At 48.3% G+C, this 13,190-nt stretch overlaps 1 protein-coding gene and 1 pseudogene across 2 annotated transcripts in view; both read right to left on the bottom strand.

The window, feature by feature from the left end:
* Nucleotides 1–13,190, bottom strand: part of LOC147616244 (uncharacterized) — a 148,811-nt gene that overhangs the window by 117,577 nt on the left and 18,044 nt on the right. For both annotated transcript variants that reach the window (XM_086777262.1, XM_086777263.1), the window contains 3 exons: nt 12,370–12,443; nt 12,158–12,257; nt 11,992–12,062 (listed from right to left, as the gene is read on the bottom strand). In XM_086777262.1, coding sequence (XP_086633388.1) covers nt 11,992–12,062; nt 12,158–12,257; nt 12,370–12,443 — 245 coding nt within the window. The remainder of the gene's footprint in view (nt 1–11,991; nt 12,063–12,157; nt 12,258–12,369; nt 12,444–13,190) is intronic.
* LOC147616245 (uncharacterized) lies at nt 32–1,730 on the bottom strand (annotated as a pseudogene).

Below are 13,190 nucleotides of genomic sequence, written 5' to 3'. Positions count from 1 at the left end.
ATAATATAACTTTAAACATATTGTTGCAATGTGCATATTATTTAATATTAATATAATCAACCAAGAACAATATCCAAGTGTACACTCGCTGAGACTCCGTCAATGTCGTACAGGTGGCAATATGGCGCTTCATCTCCATGAAGAGATGATAGACCAGTCCAAGAGTAGAGCCCTCCATATCTGTGATTCGGAGGAGGACATGGATAGGCTGCAATGCCACCGTCAAGCTCTGTACCTCTGTCCAAAAGGCCTCGTCAAGCACTTTCCGCTGAATGTATCTAGTGGCCTCTGTCTGTGCATGGTGCATAAACCTCCATTTCGGGTCCACCACAGTCTGTAGTAGTGGGTCCCGCAATCTAAAAAGCCTCTGCAAGACCAGGAACATATAAGAAAACCTGGTCTTCGAGGGTCGCACCATATCAAGTGCACTATGGCTCCTGAAGATGGCCAAAGCCTGATGTTTTTTTCGAAAAAATGTAGTAATCTTCATGGCATCTGCAACATTAGGTTGCACCCATGGCAACTTTCCAATATCCTCCATCAGCAGGTCCAAGCAATGTGCAGCACAAGGAGTCCAAGCAATGCGAGGAAACTCTGCCTCGACCAATTCACCCATACGCTTGCAATTTGAAGCATTGTCTGTCACCACTTGGACCACATTCTCTGGCCCAACATCCAAAATTGCCTGTCTGATGTGGTGATAAATAAACTCAGCACTGATGGATTCTCCTGCCTTTCCTGCATCCACAGCCCGCAAGAAGTATGTGCCAAGACATGAGGACACCAAAATATTGATAATGTGTCGTCTACGCATATCACTCCAGCCATCAGATATGATGGTGCACCCAAAAGACTGCCATCCTGCCTTGACAGGTACCAATGCCTTGTCTATCAAGGCTTTCTGCTCTTCAAGCATCGTGGTACGCATTTTGTTATACTCCACCCCGGACCACGAGTCTGTGTGGCCAACCTCTGCTATGGCCCTCACCATTCTCTTCCATTGATCAGTCCTCAGTACATTGAAGGAGATGTTGCACTCCACAAGAGTGCAAGCAATCTCCATCTCAGCCACTTTTTGTCTCTCTTTCACCCACGAAAGAGATGACACACGTGAAGGCAAAGTACTCTGTCTCAGCACATGTGCATCATCATCCTCATCACCCTCCTGCATGACACGGGCCCTCTTTCTGCCCCCTGTAGACTGGCTATCCTGTGTGGAAGAATCACCCATCTCCCCCACAAGCGCATCATGAAGTGCATCTTGAGTGTGCTGGCTGCCCCTTACCTTCTTTGAACCCTTTGCTGTTGATGAATTCTCAGCAATGAGCTTGTCTCTGATATCCTGCGGCACCTGCTTGCACCCACCACAATTGCCGGTGGTGCCAATACCTGTCAAGTGTATCACGACACGAGAAATTGTGCTCGTGAGCTCAAAGTTGCAATACTTGCACTGCCATCTACGCGTGCCAGAACCAGCTTGGGTCGGCGTATTAATAACACGGATGACATTGGTGTGCTCCTACCAGTAGGGGTTGCATGGCTTCGGCATATTGGATCCTGGAAGCTCTGTGACACAAACAAAGAGAGAGAGAGAGCTTAGAGCATGGTACATACTCCAAAGGAAGAAAGAGAGAGAGAGAGAGAGGGAGAGCTTAGAGCATACTCCAAAGGAGGAAAGAGAGAGAGAGAGAGAGGGAGAGGGACCCCGGACTTGGGAGGGAGTGAGAGAGAGACGAGATTAATCATGTAGTACATTGGCCGCTCGCGGTTGAGAGAGAGAGAGAGAGAGAGAGAGAGAGAGAGAGAGAGTACAGTACGAGACAGAGATGCATCATGAGGGACCAAGGCCATGAGCGAGAGAGCGTGAGAATTACCTGGTTGCAATGTGCACAGTGTGCAGAGACGGAGCGAAACAGAGCACTGTAGGCGAAACAGGCGAAATTCCAAAATAAGGCCAAATTCGCACGTTGAAGGTCAAAAAGGGGGTTTTTTTTTTTTTTTTTAAATAAACGTACGGATCGATCCGTACGCGTACGGATCCGTACAGTACGATCCGTACGGTACGGATCGATCCGTACGTATGTACGGCTGCAACCTTGGTCAGGCCTACACCCCCTTGTTGTTTGTTTGTTCGTTTGTTTGCAGGATTGGAGTCTCGAACCAAGAGCAATCACAAGGAGATCCGTTGGGAATTTGACACCTATATAACTAAAGGCTTGTACTTTATTTTATCTCTCAATTAATCAAATCATCCTGAGTCATGGTCTCTCTCTAGCGTTTCCAGTAATCTCTCTCTCTACAGTTGCATTTCTCTCTTCCGCCACCCTATAACCATGGCCTGCACCTGTGAGACTCCTTAGCCTAGGCTCACAATGGCGTCACCCCAGCCCCTGTCCTTTACCGATGATTTATAGGATCATGAGCGGAAATGGGAAAATACAAGGATAGACGTTGGGGAACTTGGCCATGACCTTTAGTTTGGCCACCATACCATCATGGTGGAGGAGGAGATAGTATTGGATAATCACGGGATCACACATGGAGCTATGGAGGATGAAATATCATCATCATGGTGGAGTGTCTAGAGAGAGAAAGAAAGAAAGAAAGAAAGATTTTATTAACGTCTTCCAAAAGACCGAACTCGGCCTATGAGACAAATCGGAGTACATGTATGGGGTATCCTCTGTCATCCCAACAAAATGAAAAAGTACTGAATAAAAAAGCTGAATTTGGGTGTGTAGGGGATGGAGCTCTATTACTAGGAGAATGCAAAGCTATATGCATGGAGTATACAATCATGATATGCAACCTAGCTAGCTCCATCCTGTACCATACTGGGGGTATAAAATGGTATACATCAGTGAAGGGGGTGTCCACAGCTCCCTGAAGAACATGCCTGGGTGTGCTCTGAAGCGAGCCAGTCGCTCCTCACCCTCTCTGTGAAACTGAGCTCTGATCTCTGTCATCTCTCTCTGGTATAGGCGTGGTGTCCGAAAGCCAGGTGTCCTCTGTCTCCTGCGGGCTCTAAGTGTCTCTGCTCTCTGGAGAGTAATTCCCTGCCGTGTAGGGGCTGGGAGGGGTATGGATCTCTGAAAAAATGTAGTAATCTGTGTCTGTCGCCCCCCCTCTGGAGCTGTCTGAGCCTGTAATAATGTCTCTCTGTGGCGCTGTATGTCTAGAATGTATCTCCCCAGTATGCGCTGGTCTGCTGCCTCAAAGATCTGGCGTAGGGAATGTGGCTCTCTGAATAAAATGGGATATCTCTCTCTGATGGCTGTATATGCTCTGCATCTGCATACATAATGCTCCTCACTCTCCACCTCCTCTCTGCACAATCTGCATACCCTCTCCTCTCGGGGGATCCGTGCTGCTCTGCCAGTCTCAATCTCCAATCGGTGTGATGAAACTCTGAGCTGACCAATAGCCACTCGGGAGCCGTGTGGTAAAAAGCCCTCCATGTATCTAGGCCTCTCTATAAATCCATCATCAGTGATACTCATGAAGTGATCTCTGTGGTATAGCATCTTCGGCGGTGGAAGAGGCTGTGTAGGCGATATCCATGTCTCTCGTGTATAGAGCTGCCATAGATCCTGTCTCAATACTCTGTTCCTCTCACTATGAGAGAGACGGATATGTGGTGCATCCCTGTCATACTGGAATGGTGGTAGATGATCCATGTCTAGGCCATGCTGTGAGAACCAATGTGTGACCTGTGCATACCATGATCCTCTGTCTCCTGCCTCAGCCAACTGTCTAGATGCCTGAAAAGCTCTGTATGATAATCTGTCCTGTGGCATCTCTCTGAATCTGTCTAGCAGGCATATAGTCTGAAATATGGCCTCTACCATCATAGGAGGCGCAGCAAACTCTGCTCGGATAATGTCATGAGGTACTGACGGTTTGCTGCGTATCATGCGTGCCATCATGAGGGCCTGTGGTCTCTCTATCTGTGTCCACCAATGGGTAGCAAGGCCTGGCGCCCATACTGCTGCTCCATACATCAATGCCGGTGTGACTAATGTGTCAAATAGCCACCCCTTCGTCCAGGGCTCCTGAAAATGCGCCTGGTGGCACTGTCTCTCTAGCATAGCCAATGCTGCATATCCCCGTGTCAATCTAGCTCTGGCTGCTGAACCCATGGTAAAGCGTGTGGCTGCTGCAGAGAAGGTAACCCCTAGGTACACGTATGATGTCACCACCTCCACCTGGCATCCTGCGAGAGTGAATGTCAGCTGACTCCTGCCCTGTCTCGATGTATGAAAGACCATAACCTTGGTTTTCCCAAGGTTCACAGTAAGACCCCTCTGTGTGCAGAAATCATGGAGTGCATGTAGATGCTGTTGTAGACCACCGGGGGACTCAGACACTAATACAATATCATCAGCATAGAGCATAATATGTACTGAGGTACCTGCTAAATCAACTCCATCTCCGCCTCCCCGTGTAATGAAGTCAGCCACCTCATCAATGTATAACCCAAATAGCGTGGGGGAAAGTGGGCATCCTTGCTTCACACCAATGGTGCTAGCAATAGTCTCGGACATACCTCCTGGACATCTGACTCGCCCAAAAACCTGCTCATATAATGCATAGATGCCCCATGTCATATCTGCTGGTATGCCAAGAGACTGCAGGCGTTGAAAGAGCCTCTCTCGTGGTACTGTGTCAAATGCCTTGCGGAAATCCACAAAGCAGCAATAGAGCTTTCTCTTCCTCACTCTGGCCTGATCAATCATACATCTCAAAGTGAATACATGGTCAGTGGTAGAGAAAGCTCTCCTGAAGCCTGCCTGCCCTGATGAGCGTAAACCTGCTCGCTCAGCATATAAGCTAAGCTCCTGCTCCAGCACTGCACCATAGAGTTTGGCCAGCACGTGGCCAACCATAACCGTCCTGTAGTTGCTCGGATCGAGCATATCCCCTGTTTTGTGAATCGGCACAATGGTGTGCATCGTCCACTCCGCAGGCAAACCCTCTGCTAGTGCCCTGTTAAACAGGTGTGCAAGAAAAGGAGCTAAAGAATCTACTGCATATATGAGATGCTCACCCTGCAGGCCCATATGGTCGGCGGCCCGTCCATGCTGTAGGCGGCGGATAGCTTCCTGTACCATCGAGTGGGTAAAGAAGCTAGCTGTGGTAGGTCGAGGCTCTTGTGGCTGAGGTATAGGTGGCTGCTGTGGGGCATGGTATAGACCCTCTGCATATGTGTGCCATGTCTGTGGGTCTGCAATAGGTGTCGGGGTCCGGGGCTCTCTGAAGTGCCGCCATGAGACAGGGCTATCTCTACTCATGAAGAAATGAAAGATCTCTAGCTCCTGTATCTCTGCGAAGGCCCGCCTTTTGCGGCGAGTAAGTCTCCTCATCTCTCTCCTCGACTCCTGCTCTGTGATGGCTCCCAAGGCTCTCTGTATGCGGAGTCGTGAGTATAGGGCTCTGCACTCGTCATCATACCATCTGTTCTGGGGCATAGTCCCAGGTCTCGCAGGCTCTCCTGAGTGTACATGATGTGGGAAGCTCTGTAATGCAGCCGTGTGTAGGAGTGATGCGAGCTGGGCTGTAATGGTATCCATAGATGCCAGGGGATCCATGAGTAGGAGCCCATCCTCTACTCTGCCAGTGTATATGTCTGCCATGTCATGTGTGAAGTAGATGGTAGTGTGTGGCGTCGGTATGTGGGGGGCTGGTGATACTGGTGATCCGGCTAGTGAAAATGCCAAGTATGTATGATCTGCCCCAATAGGACGAGGTGGAATGGAGAATGAGGTGACAAGCTGTGATGCCTCCAAAGACCCCATAATGTAGTCTACCACCGTGCCTCCGGTCCGTGTATGACCCCCATGTGGGAAGCATGTCAGCCCTCCTGATCCCGGCCACTGTAGCATCCCGTTATAAATAACGAGACGATGCCTGGCTCCCAACTCTAGTAAGTGGTCCCCATAATGTCCTCTGTCTGGTCCAGTGTCCTCTGATGCCCAACTAGCCCCTATCTCCTCTGGATCCACAGGGTGGAGGATCTCCATGTCATCATAGTCATACACCTCACACTGTCTGCTCTGTGTGTGGGCATTGAAGTCGCCCGTAAGAAATACTTCCCCTAGTGTAGAATAATGCATAATCTCCTCTGACAGACAAGTGTATGGCGAGGCTCCTATCTCCTCCTCCTGTGGCATGTCCTCTGTAATGACATAGGAGGATCCTGATGGAGAAAAGTAACATAGAGCTATGTATATAACCCTGTCCTGTGAGAGCTGTAAGCTGATCCACATGTATCTGGCCTCTGGATCCTGTGCTACCACTCTCAGTCTCCCCTGTAGCTCTCGTCTGAATAGGACTGCTACTCCCCCCGACCCTCTCGAGGTACCCTGGCGTGTGGTCCTCCTGTATGCTGACTCCCACTGGAATCCCTCTACTCGAGGTAGCCCTCTCTCTGGGCTCTGATGTGTCTCTGTCAGAAGTATGATGTCTCTCCCCACCATAACATGCTCCAGTCGTCCAGGCTGCACCCATAGTGAACCATTACAGTTCCATACTGCTATGTGTATCTCTGTCAGTGGCCTGGTCTGTGTCCCATAGGCCCCAAACCGCTAATCCATGGGCCGGCCATCAATGAGAGAGAGAGAATAGAGCTCAAGTGAGAGAGAGAGATTGCACAACTTTGAATGGTACTCATAATGTAAGAATGAAGGACCTAAGTATATGCTTTTATAGGCACCAAGGACTTTTTTTTTAACCCTAAATAAGAGGGTGTTCACACCACTCAGGACACTTGACCAAACTCGAAACTAACTCCTAAATACGCAACAAACCCCCCTTCGGAGTGATGTTGGAGTTGCATGCAAGCAAAGAAACAAGATATGGTTCCCGCTGAGGCTAGTAAGCATGGCTCAAAGGCAAGTGAGCATGGCTCAAAGGCAAGTGAGCATGGCTCAACAGGCTCAAAGACTCAACAAACATGGCTCAGAGGCTTAACAAGCATGGTCTTTGCGAAAAACTCAGAGGTCAAGTCCTACCCGCGGAATAGAGGCAGCCTACATTGGCATCTTTTATAGAAACAAGGCGTTACAAGATCCAAAGAACATCCAAAAAATACTCAGATTTTGGTGGACAACCCAAGCAAAGAACCCAACTCAACATAAAATAGAAACTAAAAATTGAGGAAGGACCCCCCCTCGATGCCGATGAAGATCCTTTTTTGGCATCGTTTCCAAGCTATCAACGCTTGGGCCGCCATTTTAGGCACATGGGCCAAGGCGGAGTACCTGGAAGTGGATGTGCTCAATGAAGATGTGAATGTTGATATTGAACACATATGCCTTGAGACATACATAAACGCAAAAAGATCCCATAACTCCATGGATGAAGCATAGGATGTAGACCATGTGGTACCAGATAGCTAATAGATATCATTGATGAGTCATGCAATGCTGACTAAAGCACCCATTGGTGCAAACCGTGTCCCCCCCTTGAAGGAAACAAAATACTGTAAAAGAGTTTGATCCATTTAAGATTCTTAGCAGAAGATCATCTGAAGCTGAACGCACAGTATGACAATGATGATGATGTAATTGGTTTGTGTTTGGATGATGCTTCAAATAAACATGATGGTTGATGTAACCAAACCCAGGCCAAGCCCGAGGGACTAAGGTCTTCGCCACACTTTTGCTCAACCATCAATTTGTACTTAAGCAATTAAACACTGGCCACAGCCATTAAACATCATCAAACATGCTCAAAAATAATATCACATGCACAGGACACCACACTAGGACCGGAACAGCTAGCCCCCCTTCGATGGAATTCTCTATTCCTCAGGAGTATTTGTACAACAAAGGACGCGGGTGCTCAGCACCAAAATTTCCCAAGTGCATAATCTGAGGATTAGCTCTAGGTACATAACAACGTATCTATTGAAAAACTGTTGCCCAGAAGGGTGCTCCATACATCAATGCTGAGGTGACCATGGAAAGAAAGAAAGATGCATTAATGTCTACAAAAGACCCGAAGAGCCTATGAGACCATGAATAGTACAGTGATACCATGGGTATACAGTGCCATGGAAAAACTTATTAAATAAAAAGAACATGAAAACAGAAACTGAAACATGACTCTATAAGCCTCCTGATGGTAGATGTGGCTATGATGAGAGCATGTCATGTCATCGGAGAATCTCATGGATTTGTGAGTGTGGTGGTGATCCTCGGTGTTCTAGGTCCTGGCACGCAGGCTGGGGTAGGCCTAGCCCTGGCATATAGGATGGAGTAGGCCTGACCACTTAGGACTCCTCTGGGACGCAAATCTGTTATGAGCTGATTTCGATCTGGTGGTGTCGGCATGGGTGGCTAATGTGGATGCTTGTGGCGTGAAGAAATCAGTGATGGATCTCTGAGCAACGTCTTGTCTCTCGGCATGTCCTCTCAATACTCCACGCCTATGTCATCTGAGCTCTATATCAAGGCATCATTCTCATCCATCCTGAATATCTATCGTAGGGGAATCTATGATTGTCAAGAGGCTTGACATGTCCACCACAAGTGGGAAGTGTCCCTATGCCACTGGAGAATCTCCCCAATCTGTAGCTGTTGTGGACCCAGAGCCCGTGAACGTCAAGCGCGCTGGTCCAATGTGACTCTAGGTGGTCAAGGTGGCCCATGGACCGGTGCAGTATGCGGTTGGTCCTCTCAGGTGGATGTGTGGTCGCAAGTACCTCTCTGGGTTGCCAGCTGGCACTGCCATCGTATGTGTGTAAGAAACTCATAATGGTCAGCTGTGAGGTATCCCGAGGGAGAGCTCTGCTATCTCTAAGGAGCGAGTCTCTGTGCCTGCTGAGCTCTTATCACGTAAAGTCCCAGGCAATGTTAGTCGGGCAAATCAATGATCCTGGACAATTGACCAAATCCGCTGTCTCGACCTCTGTAGAGCAAAGGACACAAGTCGTGTCCTCTCTGGAAATGCCCTCTACTCTTGCTATCTCCACTCCGAGGCAGTGGGATGAAACCAGGATCCGACCAATTGCCCATCCGCATGGCATGGGACATATGTCTATGTAGGTAGCCCCTCTGGGTGAATCCATCTGCTGTGACCCTTAGCAGGAAGTAATCTCTGTAGAACTATATCTTCATGGTAGCTCCCGGGGTGTGAGCCATCTGGTGTGGTGTGTAGGCTAAGGACATCACATCGAATGATCCGGTTGGTATCCTAGTGGGTTAGACGGGGAGAGAGAGCATCTAGGTTGTACTAGAAAGGTCGTAAGTGATCCATGTCAAATCCCCATAGGATCTCCTCGTAGAACGCTCCTGTTACGAGACTCGAAACCTGCAAACAAACCAAACAAACAAGAAGGGCGTGCAGGCCTGACTCACCACCCAACCATGACAACCGTGGGCAAGCCCACAAACTTGGCTGTCCCCACCGAGCCACGAGCTGAGCTAACTAGGTTGACGTACCGACCAATCTCTACCTCGCGACGTCCCATACCGCCACGAAGCTACCCTCACGGGCCTCGAGACTGCTGCCGTAAAGCAGGTGCACGTTTGCACTAGATCCAGGCTCCAGACCATAGAGCTCTCACAAAACATGCAAGACTCTATATGACTAATGACTAACCTTGGCCACCCTTTTATAGGCGCTCTTGGCCGGTCATCGGGCGTCCACACTTGGGCGCCCGCCCGTCCATACTTGGGTGCCCGCCCGTTAGTCTACCCCTAACTCAGCTCACCAATCAACCTCTGCCTAGCTCCAAGCTTCCCCAAACCTCGAAGCTAGTCTTGTGTGCGTGTAGCACACGGTAGATACACACTGTGCACATGACATACTCCCCTTCCTCTAAGAGCTCACTCCTGAGCTCACTAAAAAGCCAGGGTAATCTCTCTGAAGAGTAGTCAATGTCTCCCATGTAGCGTCCTCCTCAACACGATCCTTCCACTTGATCTTGTATTCCGTGATAAGCGTATTACGCAATCTTCTTTCACGAAATCCAAGAATCTTTTCAAGTTCGTGTGGAACAAATGTCATGTCCTCGACATCTATGATTTCTTGAGGAGTAACTAACTGGTCTGTTCCACCTAGTACTTCCACCCTCTTCTTGTTTGTTTGGTTTGTTTGCAGGATTCGAGTCTCGTACCAGGAGCATTCTACGAGGAGATCCTATGGAGATTTGACAATCCATATGAATCCCCTCTATGCAGAACCAAAGGGTGACTCTAGCATACCATACCCAATCATGTCCCTGCTCTGCTAGCAATTAGGAGGACTCCCAAGCAAGTTTTGGTGACCTATGGCACTCAAGGGTGTGGAGGCGATGTATGTATATCAACATCTAGAAGAGTGCATCTTGTACCAATGGGGCAGCCCCGAACTTTTCCAAGATGATAGGGTGTGGTACCAGTGGTTTGCACTGGACCATGCGGAAGCACATCATGACGGTGAACCCATGCCTAGATGCTACCAAGTGAGAGGTATTTAAGAACATCACCTTGTTCACCATAAGTCTCACGGCTCATATGCAGTGCAATGCAAGTGCCTCTGTAAGGCCCACTTCTCCTATGCAAGGCAATGCAAGTGCCTCTGTAATCCCTTATCTGAAATGAGCACTACATCATCCACACAGAACAGGAGGGGGATCAAGGTGCCTGCTAGAGGAAAATCTGTGCCACCTAGTCTGTCAATGAAGGCACAGGCCTCATCAAAGTATAGTCAAAGGTCAGGGAGAGAGAAATCCTTTTTGCCCCAATCGTGCTAGAAATCTCCTGTAACATACAACCTAGGGCTCTGACCGGGGGCCAATGACTAACTCAATACCAGAGAAAGAAAAGTATATTAATGTCTTCAAAAGGTAGTACACTGTATCCATGATGAATACTGGAACATGTGCGTAACTAGCTATATAAGTAAAAGTATCCATGAGAGAGAGAGAGAAATGAAATGAAATGATATATTAACGTCTCTAAGAGGCCATAATGGCCTATGAGACCAAAACTGAGAGTACATCTGAAGTTCGTGTCTCATCAAAGAGAACAACTAAATGGTTGTCTTACAGTTATAAGAACTGTAAGTAAGACTCCTAGATGATACTTAGTAGAAAATACTGGAAAATGTATATCAAGTAGATCCATGTGTGCTTATCAGTTGAAGTGCTGCCCTCTCCTCAGATCAAATATCTCCGCCATGGGGCTGTCTAGAATGGAGAGAGAGAGAGAGAGAGAGAGAGAGAGAGAGAGAGAGAGATTAACGTCTACGAGAGGCCAAAGGCGGCCTGTGAGACCATAAATATTACAACTGTGTTCTTCCGGTCATCGGAAGAAAAGGAAAAGAAAGAAAAGAAAAAGTGTGCATGTGTCTGGGTACAACTGTGAATCATCGTGGATCGGTGGAGCCCATATACAAACAATATAAAGGGGGGTGGGGATGTGCTAAGGCAAGATGCATCTCTATATGCTGAAGGGGTAGTACAAGCATGCTATGCAGATCTATGTCTAACTCCATCCAGTGCCATAAGAGGGATATAAGATATCATACATTGCCGATGCTGAGGCTGTGAGTGGCGTGAACATGTACCCTGAGTCTGAATGAAAGCGAGCTAGCCCCTCTCGGACTGCCTGAGCCATGGAGAAGCGTCCAGCTGAGCTAGTAAATGTGATGCCAAGGTAAACATAAGAGCTCACCACCTCGACCCACCCTCCTACTAATGTGAGAGTAGTGTGGCTCCTGACTGTGGGTGAGGTGTGGAAGATCATAACCTTGGTTTTCCCAAGGTTCACTGTGAGACCCTGCTGTGCGTAGAAGTCTCTTTTTAAATTTTCAAATATTTTCCTTTTTCCTTTGCTACACGAATGAAACATATAGATTAGTCGTGCCTAAGCCAGAAAGAAGCATTTTAACATGAAATCCCTTTTGTTTTCCCTCGCAATCTGCGCCTACTTCTCACCACTTCGAATTTTCCCAGTTAAGGTACAGAATGCTTTTTATTAAGATATATAGAGCTGAACAGTTTACCCAAGTTCTGGAGGCCGTCCAGGATAGAGTACAGAGCTGTACTTCTTTCCTCCATCCCGAGAAACAAACACCTATGCAAACCAAAATCCATCATAGCAAAAGCATGTTTGTAAAATTTGAGAATCAAATGCATTCGTAGTTGAAGTGTACTCAAAAGTAGACATACCGAGAATTGATTTGCCAACACAGGTGCTTCTTCACAAACACCAGGCACCAACTGCCACCGCCTGAATTCTCCCCTGAAGCCTCTACCAATACTTCCAGAACTGCATAGGCAGAAAATAAACACTAAACCCCACTCCAAATAACAAAAGAAATAAAATTCACTTGACAATGATGTGCATTAGTCCTAGTCATGAGTTGCTGTTCTCAACATACCCCATTCCACCAAGTGGGACACCATGGCAAGCTGATGGCCGGATCTGTCGAGTGAAGGGGTCTATTGGTGGTGTCTGGCCACATGAAAAAAAAAATCCTTGAAATATTAGACTCAGTACCATGCTAGCAGCAACAAGTAGAGCTCTTCATTTCCCCCATAACATTATTTTTGAGAGTGCACAAAGATCAGCACACATGTTTCTTGTTTGAACGTACAAAACCACAGTTATGGGAGGTGTCACAATGCAGAGATCTACCATTGAATGCATGACAACGCCATTGTGATGATGAGCACCATCAGGCAGTAGACATGCACTTGATAAAGCGCTGTGTTACAAGCGAGGAGAGCAGAACAGCAGGGCAGCAGCAAGGCAGGCTTGCTTAGCGATACTGGCACCATCTGCAGGGGTTTAACTACCAAGGTGCCGACCAAAACTACAGAAATGGTCCGCACTCCCTGGAAGCCTTGATAAGACCTCAGATCTTTTCAAAGGGATTTCAACCGAGGTTGTTTTGGAGATTCCAGCCCCTCCGTTCTATAAGTACCTTGGAAACGGCCTGTACTGGTGAGCTTGCGCTGCGTTGTCCTGCCCCCGCCTGCCCCCGCCTGCCCCTCTGCTGCCCCCGCCTGCCCTCGCTGGCCCTTCTACAGCCCTCACCTGCCCTTCTGCTGCCCATCTAAAGCCCCCGCCAGCCCACCGCCTGCCCCTCTGCTGCCCCCGCCTGCCCCTCTGCCTTTGCTGCCCCAGCTGCTCCCGCCTCTGCACCCCTTCTTCTACACCCGCCTCTTTTTCAGCAGCTATTTTATTTGGATTCAAGTC

This window comes from Cibotium barometz, chromosome 38 (assembly GCF_041138505.1).
Source record: "Cibotium barometz isolate CiBa-2024 chromosome 38, ASM4113850v1, whole genome shotgun sequence".
Taxonomy (NCBI): domain Eukaryota; kingdom Viridiplantae; phylum Streptophyta; class Polypodiopsida; order Cyatheales; family Cibotiaceae; genus Cibotium; species Cibotium barometz.
This window is presented reverse-complemented; position numbering and strand designations above follow the sequence as displayed.